The sequence below is a fragment of the Dendropsophus ebraccatus genome, chromosome 4 (assembly GCF_027789765.1).
Source record: "Dendropsophus ebraccatus isolate aDenEbr1 chromosome 4, aDenEbr1.pat, whole genome shotgun sequence".
NCBI classification, from domain to species: domain Eukaryota; kingdom Metazoa; phylum Chordata; class Amphibia; order Anura; family Hylidae; genus Dendropsophus; species Dendropsophus ebraccatus.
Window position 1 is genome coordinate 131,543,161 of NC_091457.1, and position 18,717 is coordinate 131,561,877.

The 18,717-nt window shown below is 48.0% G+C and overlaps 1 protein-coding gene across 2 annotated transcripts in view; it reads left to right on the top strand.

Annotated features, from left to right (window-relative positions):
* The first annotated feature begins 2,928 nt into the window (after positions 1-2,928).
* BICD2 (BICD cargo adaptor 2) overlaps positions 2,929-18,717 on the top strand; it is a 77,513-nt gene continuing 61,724 nt past the window's right edge. For both annotated transcript variants that reach the window (XM_069967042.1, XM_069967041.1), the window contains exon 1: positions 2,929-3,339. In XM_069967042.1, the coding sequence (XP_069823143.1) occupies positions 3,067-3,339 (273 nt within the window). In that variant the 5' untranslated portion in view covers positions 2,929-3,066. The remainder of the gene's footprint in view (positions 3,340-18,717) is intronic.

Here is an 18,717-nt window from a genome sequence, read left to right on the forward strand (position 1 = left end):
CTCCGGCACCAGCTGATTTGAAAGATTTTTTTATGGAGTACCCCTTTAAGTTTCTCTCCAAAATACTAGTAGGAGTATGACCAACACAGTCTGTGCTACCTTTACCTGCTCAGCTATCTTAGTGTGTGATGGTTAAGATGTTATTGATGGCAGCATCAATGAAAGATCTGGCCCCCAAACATTTGTCTTTGTTATAACTTTGTATTGCACTTGTCTACAGCTAGCCTGTATAATGTGGAGCAGCTATAAAAGTGCACAGATAAGGCAATAGTGTCAAAGAATAAAGCTGGCCATACATGTGGGACTTTGCTCGGCCAAACATGATCGCTCAAAGTCCTATGGGATTGTTTGTATGAACAATTGTTCCAGCAGCACTTCAGACAGCTTTATCACTCTGTCTGGGACAAAAACATGTCTGAATTTTGTCCCAGATGGATCCCACATTAAAGGGGAACGATCAGCAAATTAGACGAATGTAACCTGCTGATAGTTCCCTACTGCCCACGGGGTACCGAGGAGGAAGGTATGTCTCTTACCTTCCTCCTTGGCGGCTTTCTGTGCTGTTAGCAGTGTAATCTACGGCCCAGAGCACCATTAGGAGCACTGCTTTGCCCCCAGAGTGAGAGCCAGCCCGCTCCTTCTATAATAATCAATAGAGCGGACGCTCTGGGGGCGGTATATTGTTCCTATCGGTGCTCCAGACCGAGGATTTCACTGCTATCAGCACGGGAAATGGTAAGAGACATACCTTCCTCCTCGGTGCCCCATGATTACCGCTTAAAGGGGTTATCCAGTGCAATTTTTTTTCTCTCAAATGAACTGGTGTCAGAAAGTTAGATAGATTTGTAATTTACTTCTATTTAAAATTCTCAAGTCTTCCAGTACTTACCAGCTGCTGTATGTCCTGCAGGAAGTGCTGTATTCTTTCCAGTCTGACACAGTGCTCTCTGCTGCCACCTCTTAGTGACAATAACTCTACAAAGTCGTAGCAAATTCCCATAGAAGAAAACCTCTCCTACTCTTGACAGTTCCTGTCACAGACAAAGGTGGCAGCAGAGAGCACTGCATCAGACTGAAAAGAAAACACCACCTACTGCAGGACATACAGCAGCTGATAATTACTGAAAGCCTTGCAATTTTCTTAAATAGAAGTAAATAACAAATTTTTATATAACTTTCTGACACCAGTTGATTTGAAAGAAAACATTTTTGGCAGGAGTTCCACTTTAAATTAGAACAATATAACGATTTTCCACACGATAATCGCCCTCGTGTACTAGGGCCTTTAGAAATGAGCGAATCTCAAGCATTCTCAGGCTGGTCCGAACCCAAGCGTGCGGCATTTGGGAAACATGGGCCATAGCTCTGTTTTCCAAGACTCCCTAGGGCTGGCTCCAACTTTTTCAGTGTAGTCCTCTAACAGATAGAAAGCAACAGATTGGAATAAACTGACGTACGCTGGCTGAACAATCTGGGAGTTGTAGTCCTCCGACAGATACAAAGCAACAGATTGGAATACAATAACATGGGCTGACTGCTCATGCTGGGCGCTGTAGTCCTAAAACAGCCGGAGAGCTACTGCTTGGGATACACAGACATACTGTAGGTTACCTGGACATGCTGGGAGTTGTAGTCCTCTGACAGATACAACGCAACAGACTGGGATACACTGACTTGCTGACTAGGCATGCTGGGAGTTGTAGTCCTGCAACAGATTGGGATACACTGACAAATGCTGTCTAGGCATGCTGGGAGATGTAGTCCTGCAACAGACTGGGATACACTGACTTGCTGACTAGGCATGCTGGGAGTTGTAGTCCTACAAAAGATTGGGATACATTGACATATGCTGTCTAGGCATGCTGGGAGATGTAGTCCTGCAACAGATTGGGATACACTGACATATGCTGTCTAGGCATGCTGGGAGATGTAGTCCTGCAACAGATTGGGATACACTGACATATGCTGTCTAGGCATGCTGGGAGATGTAGTCCTGCAACAGATTGGGATACACTGACATATGCTGTCTAGGCATGCTGGGAGATGTAGTCCTGCAACAGATTGGGATACACTGACATATGCTGTCTAGGCATGCTGGGAGATGTAGTCCTGCAACAGATTGGGATACACTGACATATGCTGTCTAGGCATGCTGGGAGATGTAGTCCTGCAACAGATTGGGATACACTGACAAATGCTGTCTAGGCATGCTGGGAGTTGTAGTCCTACAAAAGATTGGGATACATTGACATATGCTGTCTAGGCATGCTGGGAGATGTAGTCCTGCAACAGATTGGGATACACTGACATATGCTGTCTAGGCATGCTGGGAGATGTAGTCCTGCAACAGATTGGGATACACTGACATATGCTGTCTAGGCATGCTGGGAGATGTAGTCCTGCAACAGATTGGGATACACTGACATATGCTGTCTAGGCATGCTGGGAGTTGTAGTCTTGCAACAGCTGGCAAGTGACAGATTGGGGCACACTGTTAGTGGCTCTACAGGCATGCTGGGAGTTGTAGTCTTGAAAGAGCTGGAGATCCACAGGTTGAGTGACATGTTGTCATGAAACACAATAGAATAGACCTTGGCATAGCCCTAGGTGCACAGAATGACTGGTTAATGTATGCATTGTGTGAAGCAGACGTCCTGCTGCTGGTAGTTGTCCTAAAATAAGCCAGTCTCCCCCCAGATCTCGGCAGGAATAAGCTAACATCGCCGCTTCCTTTAAGCTTTGATCTTCAAAAAGCCCATGTGCCTTGCCCTTAGTCGTGGATGCCTTCCAGCACCATGTCGCTACTGAGCATGCGCATACCCTGTAGGGAACGTCTACCAAGTGTCCTTCCCGAAGCGCATTCCAGTCCGTCCTTCCTTACTGACGTTTTTCAAATGTTGCCGTAGCGCCTTGGCCGGAGTTGTCAGACGCTCCCCGCTTCATAGTCCCAGTCATAGGGGTTCGGCTCGCATTCCTGCCAGTGTCTGCGGCGAGCGCCGGGCGCAGGATGCGGGGGATCGCTCGGGGATAAGGTTTGGGGTGCAGGGAGAGGACCCCGATATATTAATGACTGACGTGAGCCCTGCACCCCACCCAGGGATGGCGCTCCTCATGGAGGAGGACGAGTATGACAAGCTGGTCATGCAGTCGGGCTCGGACTGGCTGCGCTCGGAGATTATGCGGCTGTTCCGGGAGCTCGGGGAGACCACCCGGGAGAAGATCCAGGCGGCCGAGTACGGGCTGGTGGTGCTGGACGAGAAGCAGCAGCTGAAGCAGCAGTATGACGAGCTGGAGCTGGAGTACGAGACCGTGCGGCAGGAGATGGAGCAGCTCAAGGAGGTGAGAGCCGGCCCCAGGCTGACCCTGCTGCTGCTGCAGGGGACTGACACTGCTGCTGCAGGGGAGAGGGGGCACTGCTGCAGGGGACTGACACTGCTGCTGCAGGGGAGAGGGGGGACTGCTGCTGCCAGGGACTGACACTGCTGCCGGGGAGAGGGGGACACTGCTGCTGCAGAGGACTGACACTGCTGCTGCAGGGGTGAGGGGGCACTGCTGCTGCCCTGGACTGACACTGCTGCCGGGGAGAGGGGGACACTGCTGCTGCAGAGGACTGACACTGCTGCTGCAGGGGTGAGGGGGCACTGCTGCTGCCCTGGACTGACACTGCTGCAGCAGGGGAGAGGGGGGTCTGCTACTGCCCGGGACTGACACTGCTGCTGCCCGGGACTGACACTGCTGCTGCAGAGGAGAGGGGGGGACTGCTGCTGCCGAGGACTGACACTGCTGCTGCAGGGGAGAGGGGATACTGCTGCTGCCAGGGACTGACACTGCTGTAGGGGAGAGGGGGGGGGGGCTGCTGCTGCTGGGGTCTGACACTGTTGCTGCAGAAGAATAGCTCGTGGAGCCTGGTCAAAGAGTCTCAAAACACAGGACTAGCCAGATATCCCTCCCGGAGGGGCCCAGCCAGGGGGTGGCTCCTGTAGGGAAACCACCATATTAAGTGGCCCTATAAGTCAATGTAATGACAAGGGAAAAACCAAGGCCAGGTATCCATCCACATACAGCTGTTTCAGAGTGTTGCCCTTCATCAGTGTGGAGCAGGATTCTGGCTAGGTGGAAGCAATGCTAGTGGAGCCATAAGAGATAAGGGGGCAATGCACCTAGGACTTCACTGCATTGAGTGCTTTCACTAGCAGCCAGCAGTGTTGTCGTTTAGCTGGTCCCCCTAAGATTTCTCTTACTGCTGCTGCGGGGGAGAGGGGGGACTGACACTGCCTCTGGGGAGAGGAGGGACTGACACTGCCTCTGGGGAGAGGAGGGACTGACACTGCCTCTGGGGAGAGGGGGGACTGACACTGCCTCTGGGGAGAGGGGGGACTGACACTGCCTCTGGGGAGAGGAGGGACTGACACTGCCTCTGGGGAGAGGAGGGACTGACACTGCCTCTGGGGAGAGGGGGGACTGACACTGCCTCTGGGGAGAGGAGGGACTGACACTGCCTCTGGGGAGAGGAGGGACTGACACTGCCTCTGGGGAGAGGAGGGACTGACACTGCCTCTGGGGAGAGGAGGGACTGACACTGCCTCTGGGGAGAGGGGGGACTGACACTGCCTCTGGGGAGAGGGGGGACTGACACTGCCTCTGGGGAGAGGGGGGACTGACACTGCCTCTGGGGAGAGGGGGGACTGACACTGCCTCTGGGGAGAGGGGGGACTGACACTGCCTCTGGGGAGAGGGGGGACTGACACTGCCTCTGGGGAGAGGGGGGACTGACACTGCCTCTGGGGAGAGGGGGGACTGACACTGCCTCTGGGGAGAGGGGGGACTGACACTGCCTCTGGGGAGAGGGGGGACTGACACTGCCTCTGGGGAGAGGGGGGACTGACACTGCCTCTGGGGAGAGGGGGGACTGACACTGCCTCTGGGGAGAGGGGGGACTGACACTGCCTCTGGGGAGAGGGGGGACTGACACTGCCTCTGGGGAGAGGGGGGACTGACACTGCCTCTGGGGAGAGGGGGGACTGACACTGCCTCTGGGGAGAGGGGGGACTGACACTGCCTCTGGGGAGAGGGGGGACTGACACTGCCTCTGGGGAGAGGGGGGACTGACACTGCCTCTGGGGAGAGGGGGGACTGACACTGCCTCTGGGGAGAGGGGGGACTGACACTGCCTCTGGGGAGAGGGGGGACTGACACTGCCTCTGGGGAGAGGGGGGACTGACACTGCCTCTGGGGAGAGGGGGGACTGACACTGCCTCTGGGGAGAGGGGGGACTGACACTGCTGCCGGGGAGAGGGGGGACTGACACTGCTGCCGGGGAGAGGGGGGACTGACACTGCTGCTGCCGGGGAGAGGGGGGACTGACACTGCTGCTGCCGGGGAGAGGGGGGACTGACACTGCTGCTGCCGGGGAGAGGGGCGACTGACACTGCTGCTGCCGGGGAGAGGGGCGACTGCTGCTGCTGCCAGAGAGAGGGGGGACTGCTGCTGCCGGGGACTGACACAGCTGCTGCCAGGGAGAGGAGCGACTGCTGCAGGGAAGAAGGGGCACTACTACTACTGGAAACTGACACTGCTTCTGGGGAGAGGGGGCTATTGTTACTATTGTGCTGGATAGGGAAAAGGCTCACTGTTGCCACTGCGCTGTGCCCACCCTGATGTTACTGCCTGACCCTACTGCTGCCACTGCACTTTGTACACCTGCTGCTCAGACTGCCCTCTGCACTACTGCTGACTCTGCACTGTATGCCCACCATGATGTCGCTGTGCGCCCCTACTGCCCAAGGCACTACTGCTGTCACTGCACTGTGCCCTCCCTAATGTTACTACACTGCCGTCCATGCGCTTCACTATGTACCCACACTGCCTCACACCGCTTCACAATGTACCCACACTGCCGTCCCTGCGCTTCAGTATGTACCCACACTGCTGTCCCTGCGCTTCACTATGTACCCACACTGCCTCACACCGCTTCACTATGTACCCACACTGCCTCACACCGCTTCACTATGTACCCACACTGCCTCACACCGCTTCACTATGTACCCACACTGCCTCACACCGCTTCACTATGTACCCACACTGCCTCACACCGCTTCACTATGTACCCACACTGCCTCACACCGCTTCACTATGTACCCACACTGCCTCACACCGCTTCACTATGTACCCACACTGCCTCACACCGCTTCACTATGTACCCACACTGCCTCACACCACTTTTGCAGCACTGCACTGCAGACCGTTACTGCTGTCGGTATCCTTCAGTGCTGTCGCTGCACCACAGCCCCCACAATGCTATCACTGCTCCACCATTACAGCCCCACATTTGTCACTGTACTGTTCTGCAGCCGTACACTCCCATCTGCCCCGTCCTACACTGTTACTACCTATGGACCTCCATGTCCATCACTGTGCTGCAGCTTCTCACTGCATTGCTCCATACAGCAGTCATTGAACAGCACTACACCCCTAATCTAATAACAATCCCCTCCCTGGTATCACAGTGTCTAGTCTCCAGCACGTGCCTCACACCTCCAGACATCCCTATCTTGTTCTTCTTGCTGTTCCGCACTATAACTCTGCAGCACAGTGACATCTCCATCACCCTCCTTACGGGCAGCTCTGCCAACCAGACACCTACAGTGATTGCTAATCTCTTCCTTGTCGGTTTTGGCAGCTTCCTTCAGGGATTACCATCCACATTGTGTTCCCCCTAAGGCACATGTTATGTTACTGTTAGTGCTACCCATCCACCTGGCACAGACTGGCATCCTCCCACACCTATTACCCACCACGCAGCTGGATATAGGTGTCATTTGTCAGTGCCAAGGGTGCCTGGTGTGATATATATGCTATGCTGTGGGCACGCTAGTCACCATATACTGATCTGTCCTCCCATGACTCTTCTCATCTAATATTCACTCACCCCGTCGACTCCTTCTTATTTCTCCCTCTACAGTGATTCTCTGTGTATTGTGCTTGTGGGGTTGCATGGATTTTGTCATGGTTTATATATGATTATATCCAGTGCAATAAGTATCTCGTCAGTGTTATTGACTCAGCAGCAGTGAAAGGGTTAACGTTGCAGCAGCTGAATGTATTTTAGTCTTTTTGGGAGAAGGGATGTTCTATTGTTAGTGTGATAAGTGCCGGGTAGACTATGCGATGTGCACCCTGTGCCGTCCCCTGAAATCCTTGGCCTGCGCTGGCGATGAGATCTGCATTACACATTGCAATGTGTTGAGGAGATGTGGCATCATCCACAGGGCTGCCGGGAGTCTGCGCACACACCACCGCCACCGCCTGCCCTTCCCAAGACATCTGCTGGGCTCCCAGCCTCCCCTCCTCCATCCTGTTATGGATAAGGAGTAAGTGAAGGAAAAGGGAGAATGCAGCCTGGGAAAGCGGAGGGTGTCCTGATCCAGGGGCTTGATGGCTGATGTCTGGGGGCCCGTGGCTCCAGGCTCTAATATTCCTCTAATATATTCTCATGGAGAGGTTGTGTTTATTGTCGGCGTGTCTACATTGTTGCTTTATTGTTACATATTCATGAAGCTCCAGCTTAGATCATGGACGTAAACAGGAAATGAGATCACGGCTGAAAAGGAGAAGAACAGATGCAAAGTGTGGTGCTAAATCTCTGCTTCCTGTATATAATCTATATTTATATATCATATTATCACCCTCCATATCATGATAAATCATGGGGTGGGCAGGGGACTGTAGACTTTCTATGGGCTTTTTGTGAATCCGTACACTGCACCATTCTCCGATCAGACACAACAGGGTACGGCGTCGTTGTTTTACTGATCATTAGGGGTCTAAGCACCCGGACCCCCCCCCTATTCCATCAGAATTTCCAGTATCTCACTATGGCATGTCAGATGTTTAGGTACCTTTTTAAAGGGGTTGTCACATAGATAATCCATCTGACCTATCTCTAATCGGTGGGATCCCCAACAATGATGAATGCTGAATGGCTGCTCCATTTACTTACTATGCTAAAAATAACCGAAAATATTGGACAAGGAGACCATGTGATCCAGGGGATGAGACCCCTACTGATCAGAAATGTATTACTATGCTGTGGAAAAGGAATGTCAATGGTATGCCCATAGAATAGACCAGACGTATATTTATGATCATAGAAGAAATGTATCCCATTCACACTTCAAGGTTCCCAGGAATGGAGCACGCAGACAAATCTCAGGCTGTGTCTTGGTAGAAATGTAAGATAAACGTGAAGATAAACGTGAAGGTCCACAGCTACAGTAAAAATGTACACCACTTTATAGTGTAAAAACACACCGACGAGTTTCGGGGTAAACTCCTTAGTCATGGCAGTATGTTTGTAACTGTAGTGTATTTTTTATATGGGGCACAAACAAAGCTCTGTTCTATGCTGAGGCGGGTTCTGCCGTCTTCCCAAAGAATTGACATGTCCATTCTTTTGGTGGACGGCGGAATCCGTCTGAGCGGAGTCTATGGGACGGGTGGAGAGTCAAGCGGGGGCGAGCGGCGGGATGTTATCCGCAAGAATTCCGTAGTGTGCACATACCTTAATATGGCATAAAATAGCATAATAGACTGTGCTGTTTTATCCAGCAGACTCTGATATATACGTACTGAGTAGAGGTTAAAAAACACTGTCAGCTGTATGGGGGTCTATGGATTTCATAAACACTTGGACTATCCTGGCTGCTACGTGCCCAGTAAAGCGGATTCTGTGGTGAACCTGATATAAATGAACATTGATTGGTTTATTCATCTCTATGGTCATGCTTCCGTATACATTATCCTGCTTCTACCAGCGCTCTATTGACGTGATCATGTAAGTGTAATGCGTTCCCTCCACGTGTCTCCAGGTTGTCTTCTCACTGCATCATTACGGAGCTTTTTCTGGTCTCTGCAGACTATTTCCTCCATTTCTCGCTTCCCTCTCGTCCTCTATAGGTCCTTCTCATGTGTCCCCTGACAAGTTGTTAGCGCTGCGATAACTAGATGGTATTTCAGAAATGCGAAGCGATTCTGATGACGAGAACTCGGCAAACTGGAAAAGGCCGCACCAGGAAAATGTCTCCTCTGTGATAAATTATTTCTGCATGTAGGGGCTAGGCTCCGGGAGCTTCCTGTACATACATGACAACGCTTTGTGGTTTTACTGATTTCCTATTGCTTATAGAGTGCAAACATGAGGGAGAGAAAATAATCTGTCATCAAGTGTTTCTCCCGTGGAAAACTACAACACCCAGCATGCCCAGACAGCCAATGGCTGTCTGGGCATGCTGGGTGTTGTAGTTTTGCCACAGCTGGGGATCAATGGAAGAGTGAGTGTGTGTGTGTGTAATGGTTGTGGTCTCTAGTAGCTCTTGGTTTCCCTACATGTGGCCCCCAGATGTTGCAGCTGTCAGTTTCGGTCTTCAGACCCGACGACTTGTATCAGATGATGAATCCTCCCTAAATAATCTAACATATCAGAAGGTGCATTGTTTGTTGTTCAAGTTCTCTTTGCTACAAAGAGTGTCTCTTGGGTTGGAGGACCCAACATGTCCCTGCATTATTCACTAATGCGTATTTCTTCACCTTGCCTGTGGTGGCGCTGCAGGAAACTTACCACAGATGGGTTTTCCCATAGATAGCAGCAGAATGTCCTTTGATGGCCTTCTCCTTGGTGGGCTCTGCAAACAAATAGGGATTGTCCGTAGCATACGGGACCTTATTGTGATGGAAAATTCAAGCTCTGGAAATGTGAAGGGTATTGCATAGTATTTAGGTCGTCGGTGACATGTTGATCTTGATAACGTTATCTGACAGTCGTATAGCAGTAGCTGGGAGCTAATCTGTAAGAAGGTGCGTGTCAGAGTATGATATATGGACGGATTTCTGCTAGTCCTAAACAGTACAGGAAGAGAACTGATCTGATTTTCCTGTCTACAAGTTTAGGTCAAAATACATTTCTATTTATGGTTTACAGCCTTCCATATAAAAGCTGGGGGCGAGGGGGACCTATGAAACATAGCCGGGGGCGAGGGGGTTCCAGCGACACAGACGGAGGCAAGGGGGACCCAATGACATAGCCGGGGGCGAGGGGGATCCAGCGACAGTCAGGTGCTATGGGGACCTAGGGCCACAGCTGGGGTACAGTGGGGGACCTAGGGACACAGCTGGGAGAGTTGGGCTTAGGGACATAGCCAGGCGAGGGGGACCCTGCGTAATTTTATTCCTCTGTACAATATTTAAAATCTTGTGAAGGTTGGCATCTTACTCTTAAAGTAGAGAAATGAATTGTTGTCCTTGGTCACCGGTGACTTTTCTTCCCCCGATTAACCAAAAATGTCCTTACAAATCTCTTCTTGGCTCCCTAGTTATAGGCAATATTCTGTTAGAGTAAGAATCTACATGTGACAGATAAGCACTGGGGAAATCAAAACCACTGTGCAGCATGGGACCTCGCCGAACAGCGCCATATATCTTTGTTTCCCAGTTTTTTAGACATTGCTTATGATTATGGCTTTGCTTATATCATTGCTAAATATTTCACAACTCCGCAGAGAGCATATCTCTCACATCATCCCATGTGCTCACAAGTTTATTTTCCTGCCTACAGCATAAATACACACTCGTTTTATGTTTCTACACGAAAATGATACCTAAGAATCTGTTCACATTGTGTTCCTAATGTTCTATTACCATAAAATTTCCAGCGTAGTCAGTAAACATATCCATCGACCCGATACCTAACGGTCAGGTGGTATATGTTGGGGTTTGCTTTATGGAATAGAGTAGGATGTGTGTGTGTGTGTATATATGTATATGTATGAGTGTCTGTGTATGATGGATGCTTTGTAAGTATACATCAGAGGTGTAACATACGTTGCAAAGATCCATGTTTAGATCTATGAACTCGTGGTTCTTGGTAAACTGATAGCATTTATTATACTTATTCACCATCCCACCAATAGGACACTGCCATCTGTACTTCCCACCTGTATATGTCGTCTTGCTATTTAAGTATCAGACATACCCGTAGTATCTGAAGCGATTTCCTCATGTTCTTGTATCTGACAGTGAAAGAATGGATCTGCGGCTGACAGACACTAATTCATTGCTCTGGAAGTCACCATGGAAACTCCAATACTGATCCCCACCACTCCTAACAAGACAGCGGGGGGACTCGTCACAATAACTACTTGTAGCCCACCGGGTGTATTTAATATACCGCGTGCTAATAGCCGAGGAGCTTTTGTTCCTTCTGACGTTAACATCACGGCTGAGGTCTTATAAGGACTCCATGTTCAGGCTGAGGACATGAGGACAAGTCTCCGTCTATGCTTCCTATCGGGTTGTATTGCGAGGCGATATTAGGCAGGATTCACACCCAACCTTTTTTGTGGCATTTTTGCTTGGGTTCAGTGGTTACATTGCCCAATCCTCTTTCTTGACATTTGTCGGGAAGCTACCGTATGCATTAGATGGTGAGCTGGTCATGCCGATATCGGCGGGATAGGACGACACATCTACTGCATATGAGGGCCCCTACTTTGCACCAGGGCATTCAGATCCCCACCGATCGGCAGAACAAGCATGGAGAAGAATATGGCTGAGCGCTGCATCTTCTCTGTGATAGTCCCCTAGACTTACTATAGGAGCTATTGGACATGGCTCTAGGACAGTTTTTTTTTTATGTGACTGCCCATCTAGCATTCTATGCTTTGTGCCATTGACTGGATCTGGCATAGTTACCCATCTGTGTGACTGCACCAGATCAAATGACACTGTGTTTAAAGTTTTGGATCCAGCACAACTATGCTGGACAAATGTGAACCTGGCCTTAAAGGGGGTTATCCAGACCCCCCCCCCCCAAAAAAAAAAAAGAGTGCCACTCTTGTCCTCAGGTTGTGTGTGCGACATTACAGCACTTCTCTATTCACTAAGCTGAAGGGTGGTGCTGTTTCTGAAAGAAATAAGCTATGTTTTTATAATCCTGGCTAACCCCTTTAAAGAGGGATCTGTCCTAAATCTTGTACAGTCTACAGGTCATATTTGCACAGATGTGGTTTACAGATCTACATATGGCCCACTGTTTGTGTCACCATCGAGAACCGTCAAATAAAGAGACCTGTAAAATTCAGTTCCTGTTACTCATTTCCCTACAGGACAGCATCAGTGGGGTTGTTTTTCTGGTAGTACGTGGATCCGGCATGATTCGGCTGTGTAGTACAGTCTTTCTGTACGAATATACAGTATATATTGCACAGGCTTAGTGAGTTATATTTCTTAATGAGACTCTCTCCGCTATCTGTGTTCTGCATTTCAAGTCATGACTAATCGGGAATGCCGGGGGAGAGAGACCCCCGTGTAGTGTGATTCATTTCCGAAGTATTTTATTTCAGCTCCAGCGTCTTCTACAGATCGTGAACAACAATCTGCAACGAGTGCCGGTAACCAAGCAACAAAGCCGTCGTACCTGCGAGAGGTGCTCTGATCCACCATAAAAGAAATATTTGGTGACGTATCAGGCTGAGATTCTGCAATATCCAGATTATCACCCACTTTCCAATACTCCTGAATGGGCACTGGTGATGAATAACTAGACACATTAGCTTTGTAGATTATGACAACCCCAGGGAGCCATACTGGCTGGGGTAAGTGAGTTTTATAAACCTTACAGAAGACAACAATTTCAGGTGGGTACACGTTTGTATCAGCAAATCGTATGTAGGCTAGATGAAAAAACATCTGCAGGATCAGACTACACAGCATTTATTTGTAGTCTGTAACCATGGAGATGTATAACTGTATATAAAATGGAGATATTTAAAGGGGTTATACAGCCCTCACACTTTTTTCACATGTTGCTGCTATATAAGAAAACATAATAAACATGTTATGCTTACCTCTCTGCACTCCCCCAGTGTCTCGAAGAGGTCGCCAGTGTCCCCAGCTGTCTGTAGCCACTGTTATTTCCGATAGGAGTTTGTCTCGGGAGTGACAGCCTGCTCAACCAATAACTGACTGGGACGTTACAGTGCCAAGGCCGATGATTGGCTGAGCAGGCTGTCAATCCCGAGATGAGCTCATCTCGGAAGTAGCGGGGAACAACAGCGACCACATCAGGACACTTGGGGAGCACGGAGAGGCAAGCATAACCTGTTTGTTGTCTTTTCTTATATGGCAGCAACATGTAAAAAATGTCCGAGCACCAGATAACCCCTTTAATTTGCTCCAGTTTTTATTTGTGATGCATCAGAGTGATACCGAAACATGGTTGCAGAGTGCATATCCATCGTGAATGGTCCTGTATAATTTATGAACAGGGTAATAATATACTGTATAGTTATGGACATCAACATATCAATTAACGTGTACCTCGTCTATAATCACAGAAGGCGACGTCATCTTGAAGTAATGCAGTCACCCATCATCCAATCCCATGACAACTTGTCTTACTGAACTTTTACCTACATTCAAGAGGAAACAACCAGTGCCATGAATATAATACAGCACTGATCCCCTTTCAGGCCAGTGATCGGCTGCCTTGATCGTTTTGAAGTAGGATTACTAAAAGAAGGCCCAGAAGTATACACGACCTTAGCTACGGCATCTTTCTATTGGATGTATGACTTTTTATAAAACCTGAGACCTTTTTATAAGTGTCTCGCACATGCCATGTTATCCCTTTAAGTTTTCTATAGCCATGAACTCCAGATGGACGAATGTGTAATGTATGCAGGCTCCTTAGTAATAGTAATCTGCCCATTTGAAGGTTAATAGCATTCGTAATAGTTAAAATCAAGTAGCCGTGAAATGCAGATATGGTGAGCGAGGTCACATGGTCTGCGAAAGCATTTATGTGCATGAGTGCTTATGGCATGTGCCCTGGTCACAGTGGATATCTCCATCTCTATTTTTTATTTATTTATTGTTTAAAGGAACCTTTCACCATGAAAATGCTGGTAAATTTGCTATTATCATGTTATAGAGCAGGAGGAACTGAGCAGATTGATTTATAATGTTATGGGAGAAGATCCAGGATAATTTTCAGCTTGATTGAAATCAATACACGTTCTGGTCTTAAAGGGAATCTGTCACTAGGTTTATTCCACCTTAATTGAGGGCAGCATAAACGAGTGACAGAAATGCTGAACAGACCTGTGTATTACTTACATTATTCTGTTCAGCTGTTCCCCTAATATGCAGGAGAACAAGATTCTTGCCACACCCCTCCCCCCGCCCTCCAGCTGCTGATTGGCAGTTATCTATCCATGCTGTGTATAGACAGTAGATAACTGCCAATCAGAAGCTGGTGGGCGGAGTTTTCTGCTTCATTTGAATATTAAGGACTACTGGGCTCATGCACATAATGGAGAGGACTACTTACTGTCCATGTTATTCAGGAGGAGATCTCCATTCAGCTGCACAGAACAAAGTGATACATCATTCTGTTCAGCTTCTCTGTCACTAGTTTATGCCACCCTGACATAGGACGGCATAAATCTGACAGTCTCTTTAATAGTCCGGTGGGCGGTTCTGTCTGTGATGGAAGGCTGTCAGTCATTGAGTGACAATCACTTATACTGAATCCTTTACTACAGTATAATATATCATTCTTCTCAGCTCTTCCTGCTCTATAACACCATGCTGGTAGATCAGACTGGTTTTTAATGTGACAGTCTCATTTGAGAGAGTCTTAAGCACTACCACATCTTTTCATAAGGATTTTTTTAAAACTTCTTATCTGTCTCCCAGTGTTTCCTCTTATTCTTGCACAAAAGCCTGTCAGTCTATGCCTCCAGCGAAACAGACTCTAACCACCCACACTGTACTGTGAGTGTCAGCTTTCTGATGCGGTCCCCCCCCCCCACACACACAGCTGGACAAACCCCAGGAGCAACATAGCCAATGCGCCTAGAAATTTGTTGCTGACGTCTAACTTCTTAGGTTGTTTTTCATCAATATTTATGGGACTTTTTATTGACTTAAGTGGTCTACAGTGTATAGTAGTTTGCATATATACCCTAGGTGAAAACTGCACTGTATACCTTTGTTTGTTAAAAGAACATATGATCATGCCTTTATGTGAACACAGTCCATACATCTTCGCCATTTATCTCTCCCGTCCAGCCCGTCCTCCCCATACACAGGAGCGTTTGCCACGGCCCATGCTAGTGTGTCTGGTAGTAATCCGTGCTATTGTTTCTGTGTTCTCTATGGGGAGGGAGAGCTCTGTTTGTGGCTTATCTCTCACAGAACAAAGGGGTCAAGCAGTGATTTTTCTATCACACTTGACCCCTTTCACCACTGACATCATCTGTCACAGGGTCGAAAGATCCCCATACACTGTATACTGATGGCCGTGCCTGCTACAAGTGATGGGTACAGCCAACAAAAGTATAAGGTCTATGTGTACCTTAAAGGGGTAGTCCACCAAAAAAAATTTTCTTTCAAATCAACTGGTGCCATAAAGTGCCAGAGATTTGTAATTCACTTCTATTAAAAAATCTTAAGTCTTCCAGTACTTATCAGCTGCTGTGTGTCCAGCAGGAAGTGGTGTTTTCTTTCCTGTCTGACCCATTGCTCTCTGTTGCCTCCTCTGTCCATGTCAGGAACTGTCCAAAGCAGGAGCAAATCCCCATAGAAAACCTCTCCTGCTCTCCAGACTGGAAATAATACAACTTCCTGTTGGGCATAAAGCAGCTGATAAGTACTGGAAGGCTTGAGATTTTTTAATAGAAGTAAATTACAAATCTCTGGCACTTCATGGTAGCAGTTGATTTGAAAGAAAAATTTTTTGGGTGGACTACCCCTTTAAAGTTGAAACAGATGGGCACTGAGTTATCTTGTGAGTGCCCATTTCTGCTTATCCTTCGTAGCAGATTCTATGGAATGGTGGCTATCTGCCATGTTGCTTCCATACTGACGGCCTTGTCTTGCCCCAGCTTTGTGAAGAGGCCTCTGTACGCCGATAGCTTACAAATATAATGTCTGGTAATATACTTTGGTCTTTTTTTGGTATATACCATCACATAGACTAACATGGTAACTATTTTTTGCAAAACCTCCTTGAAATCCACAGACTTCATATCCGGAACCCCTTCAGTCTTTACCGATTTGCAAGCAAAGCACAAGACAAGTTTTTTTGTTGTGTTCTTCATGGAGGATGAAATAAGGGCGAGCGAGGATAACATTGCAGCTTTGGCAACGCTAGAGGACACGGAACAATGATCTGTCAGCTCGGGATGGAATGGGAGGTGGCAGGCAGGGCGCTCACTGGTTTCATGTAGAATATCTCAGAATCTCTCTCCATCGCTATCCGCACATCAGAGCTCCTGACAGAGATGTCTGTTCTTGGTGTAAAGCCATTCCAGGCGTGGACTCCTGCCCGCACCGCGCTCAGCCATTTCTAGAAGGGGTTCCTGGTCCTGTCAGGACACATGGTTACGTTTAGTCTCGACCCTCGGCAGGAGATTTTATTTTAGGGGCAGGAAGCTGGAATCTCAGGCGGCTGCTTGTGATCTGAACTGATCAAAAGAGAAGTTTTGCAGTGAAACCTGTGATTTTTGAGTTATTTTCGGCACCTGGTAATGTGTACACAGCCATTGTTTTTTTTTCCTCTGAGGCTTTCATAGAAATTAGGTTCTAAGTCGGCCATCTTGATGGTTTTGGACAAGCGTTGGCGGAAAAGATTCTTTGACAACAGACACATGACAGAAATCTACGGCACATAAAGTCAGATTTATTTTTTTTACCTACTGCTACAAAGTGTCTATGGGATTGTTGGCACATAACACATTGGTCGGATATGCCATCAATAAAGTAAATCCTGGAAATCCCTTTAAGCCTCATGCACATGATGTTATAAAGCAGTAATGGGGAAACTTCAGCCCTCCAGCTGTTGCATAACTACAATTCCCATCATGCCTGGACAGCCGAAGCTAAAGCTTTAGCTGTCCAGGCATGATGGGAATTGTAGTTTCGCAACAGCTGGAGAGACGAAGGTTCCCCATTTCTTATATAGTCTGAATATGGCCTCCTTTACCCTCTTTTGTCATGGCTTTGTCACGGATTTGTCACGGATTGTGGTCCCCTCCCCTGAATATATGGTGTGGAACTGCAGCATGGCCTCAACAGAATAAGGCTTGTGCTAACCTAACACTATGACTTCTTTATTCTTAGGATTGTAGGGGTCCCAGAGGTCCATACAAATGGATCCTTCTTTGACAAATGAGAATAAACCTTTTATTCTCTTCGCTTCCTACCAAGCACAGTGCCATATACATGGTAGTGGCTGTACTTGGTATTGCAGTATGGGACAAGCTACGGTACCAGGTCGAGTTACCATGGAGTATGGCGTTGTCTGGTAAAAAAGGGGTTGTCCACCAAAAATCTTGTCAAATCAACTGTTGCCAGAGATTTGTAACTTCTATTAAAAAAAATCTCAAATCTTCCAGTACTTATCAGCTGCTGTATGTCCTACAGGAAGTGGTGTATTCTTTCCAGTCTGGAGAGCAGGAGAGGTTTTCTATGGGGAGTTGCTACTGCTCTGGACAGTTCCTGACATGGACAGAGGTGGCAGCAGAGAGCACCGTGTCAGACTGGAGAGAATACACCACTTCCTGCAGGACATACGCAGATGATAAATACAGGAATATTTGAAATTTTTTAATGGAACTAAATTACAAATCTCTGACACTTTCTGGCACCAGTTAATCTGAAAAAAAAAAAAAAAAGTTGTGCACAACCCCTTTAAGAGACCTTAACGCTCACAGGGTTCTTTTCAATCAGGTAAAGTTTATACAGTGCGTTGATCCGTCTAGTAGGGCCCTAATGTGAATGAAGCTTTGCATCTGTCACGTTTCAGCCCATCTGTGGGTTTCGTCACCCAAACTGACAGCTCATCTGACCTAATGGTCGGGCTAGGGCTTGTGGCTATAATATAGATGCAACATTTATGTCTGCATTGCGCTTGTGTGACACCAGCTTCACCATGTGAATATAATGTTTAGTATGTGCACTATATGGGTACAAACACACACACTGTATCGCAGCGTATTTTTTGCTGCGATACGCAGCAGATACGCAGCAGATTAGATCTAAATAACTGAAAACAGCATCAAATCTGCTGCACATCTGCTGCGTATACGGTGTGTGTTTGTACCCTATATGTGAGTATAAATATAACACAGTGCATTGTACTGTATACACCTACAGTACTATCATGTAGATATCAGGCTATGTTTAACCTGTTGCGTGTGAACCTTGTGCAGGGGGAGGGGGCATGGGGAGAAACCATGCTGGAAGATGGCATACTGCAGGCGTCTAATCCCCGATTATAACTGTGTATGCGCTTAGACGCTGTGTGAAAACATGCGGCATAGAAGCAACCTGCCATCAGGGCCCACCCTACATATCATCCCCAGGGGCGGCATATGCGGTAACGTCAGAATCAGAAGAATTGGTCCCAAACAGTGTTCCCCCAGGGCGTCCACCTCCAGTTATTTGGAAGCCTTTAAGTGAATTGTCAGTCATTCATCAGACAGGAGGGGGGCCGGGCTAATTCACACTGACCCCCCTGACCCACCGCAGACAATCTGCTTGAATGGATCACTGTGTAACCTTTTTAATAGGGACACAGTGCGTCCTCCTGACTCGCTCTCAGCCCCTCTAAGCTAATTTGGCCTGACACTATTTACAACAATGAAACAATTAAAGGAT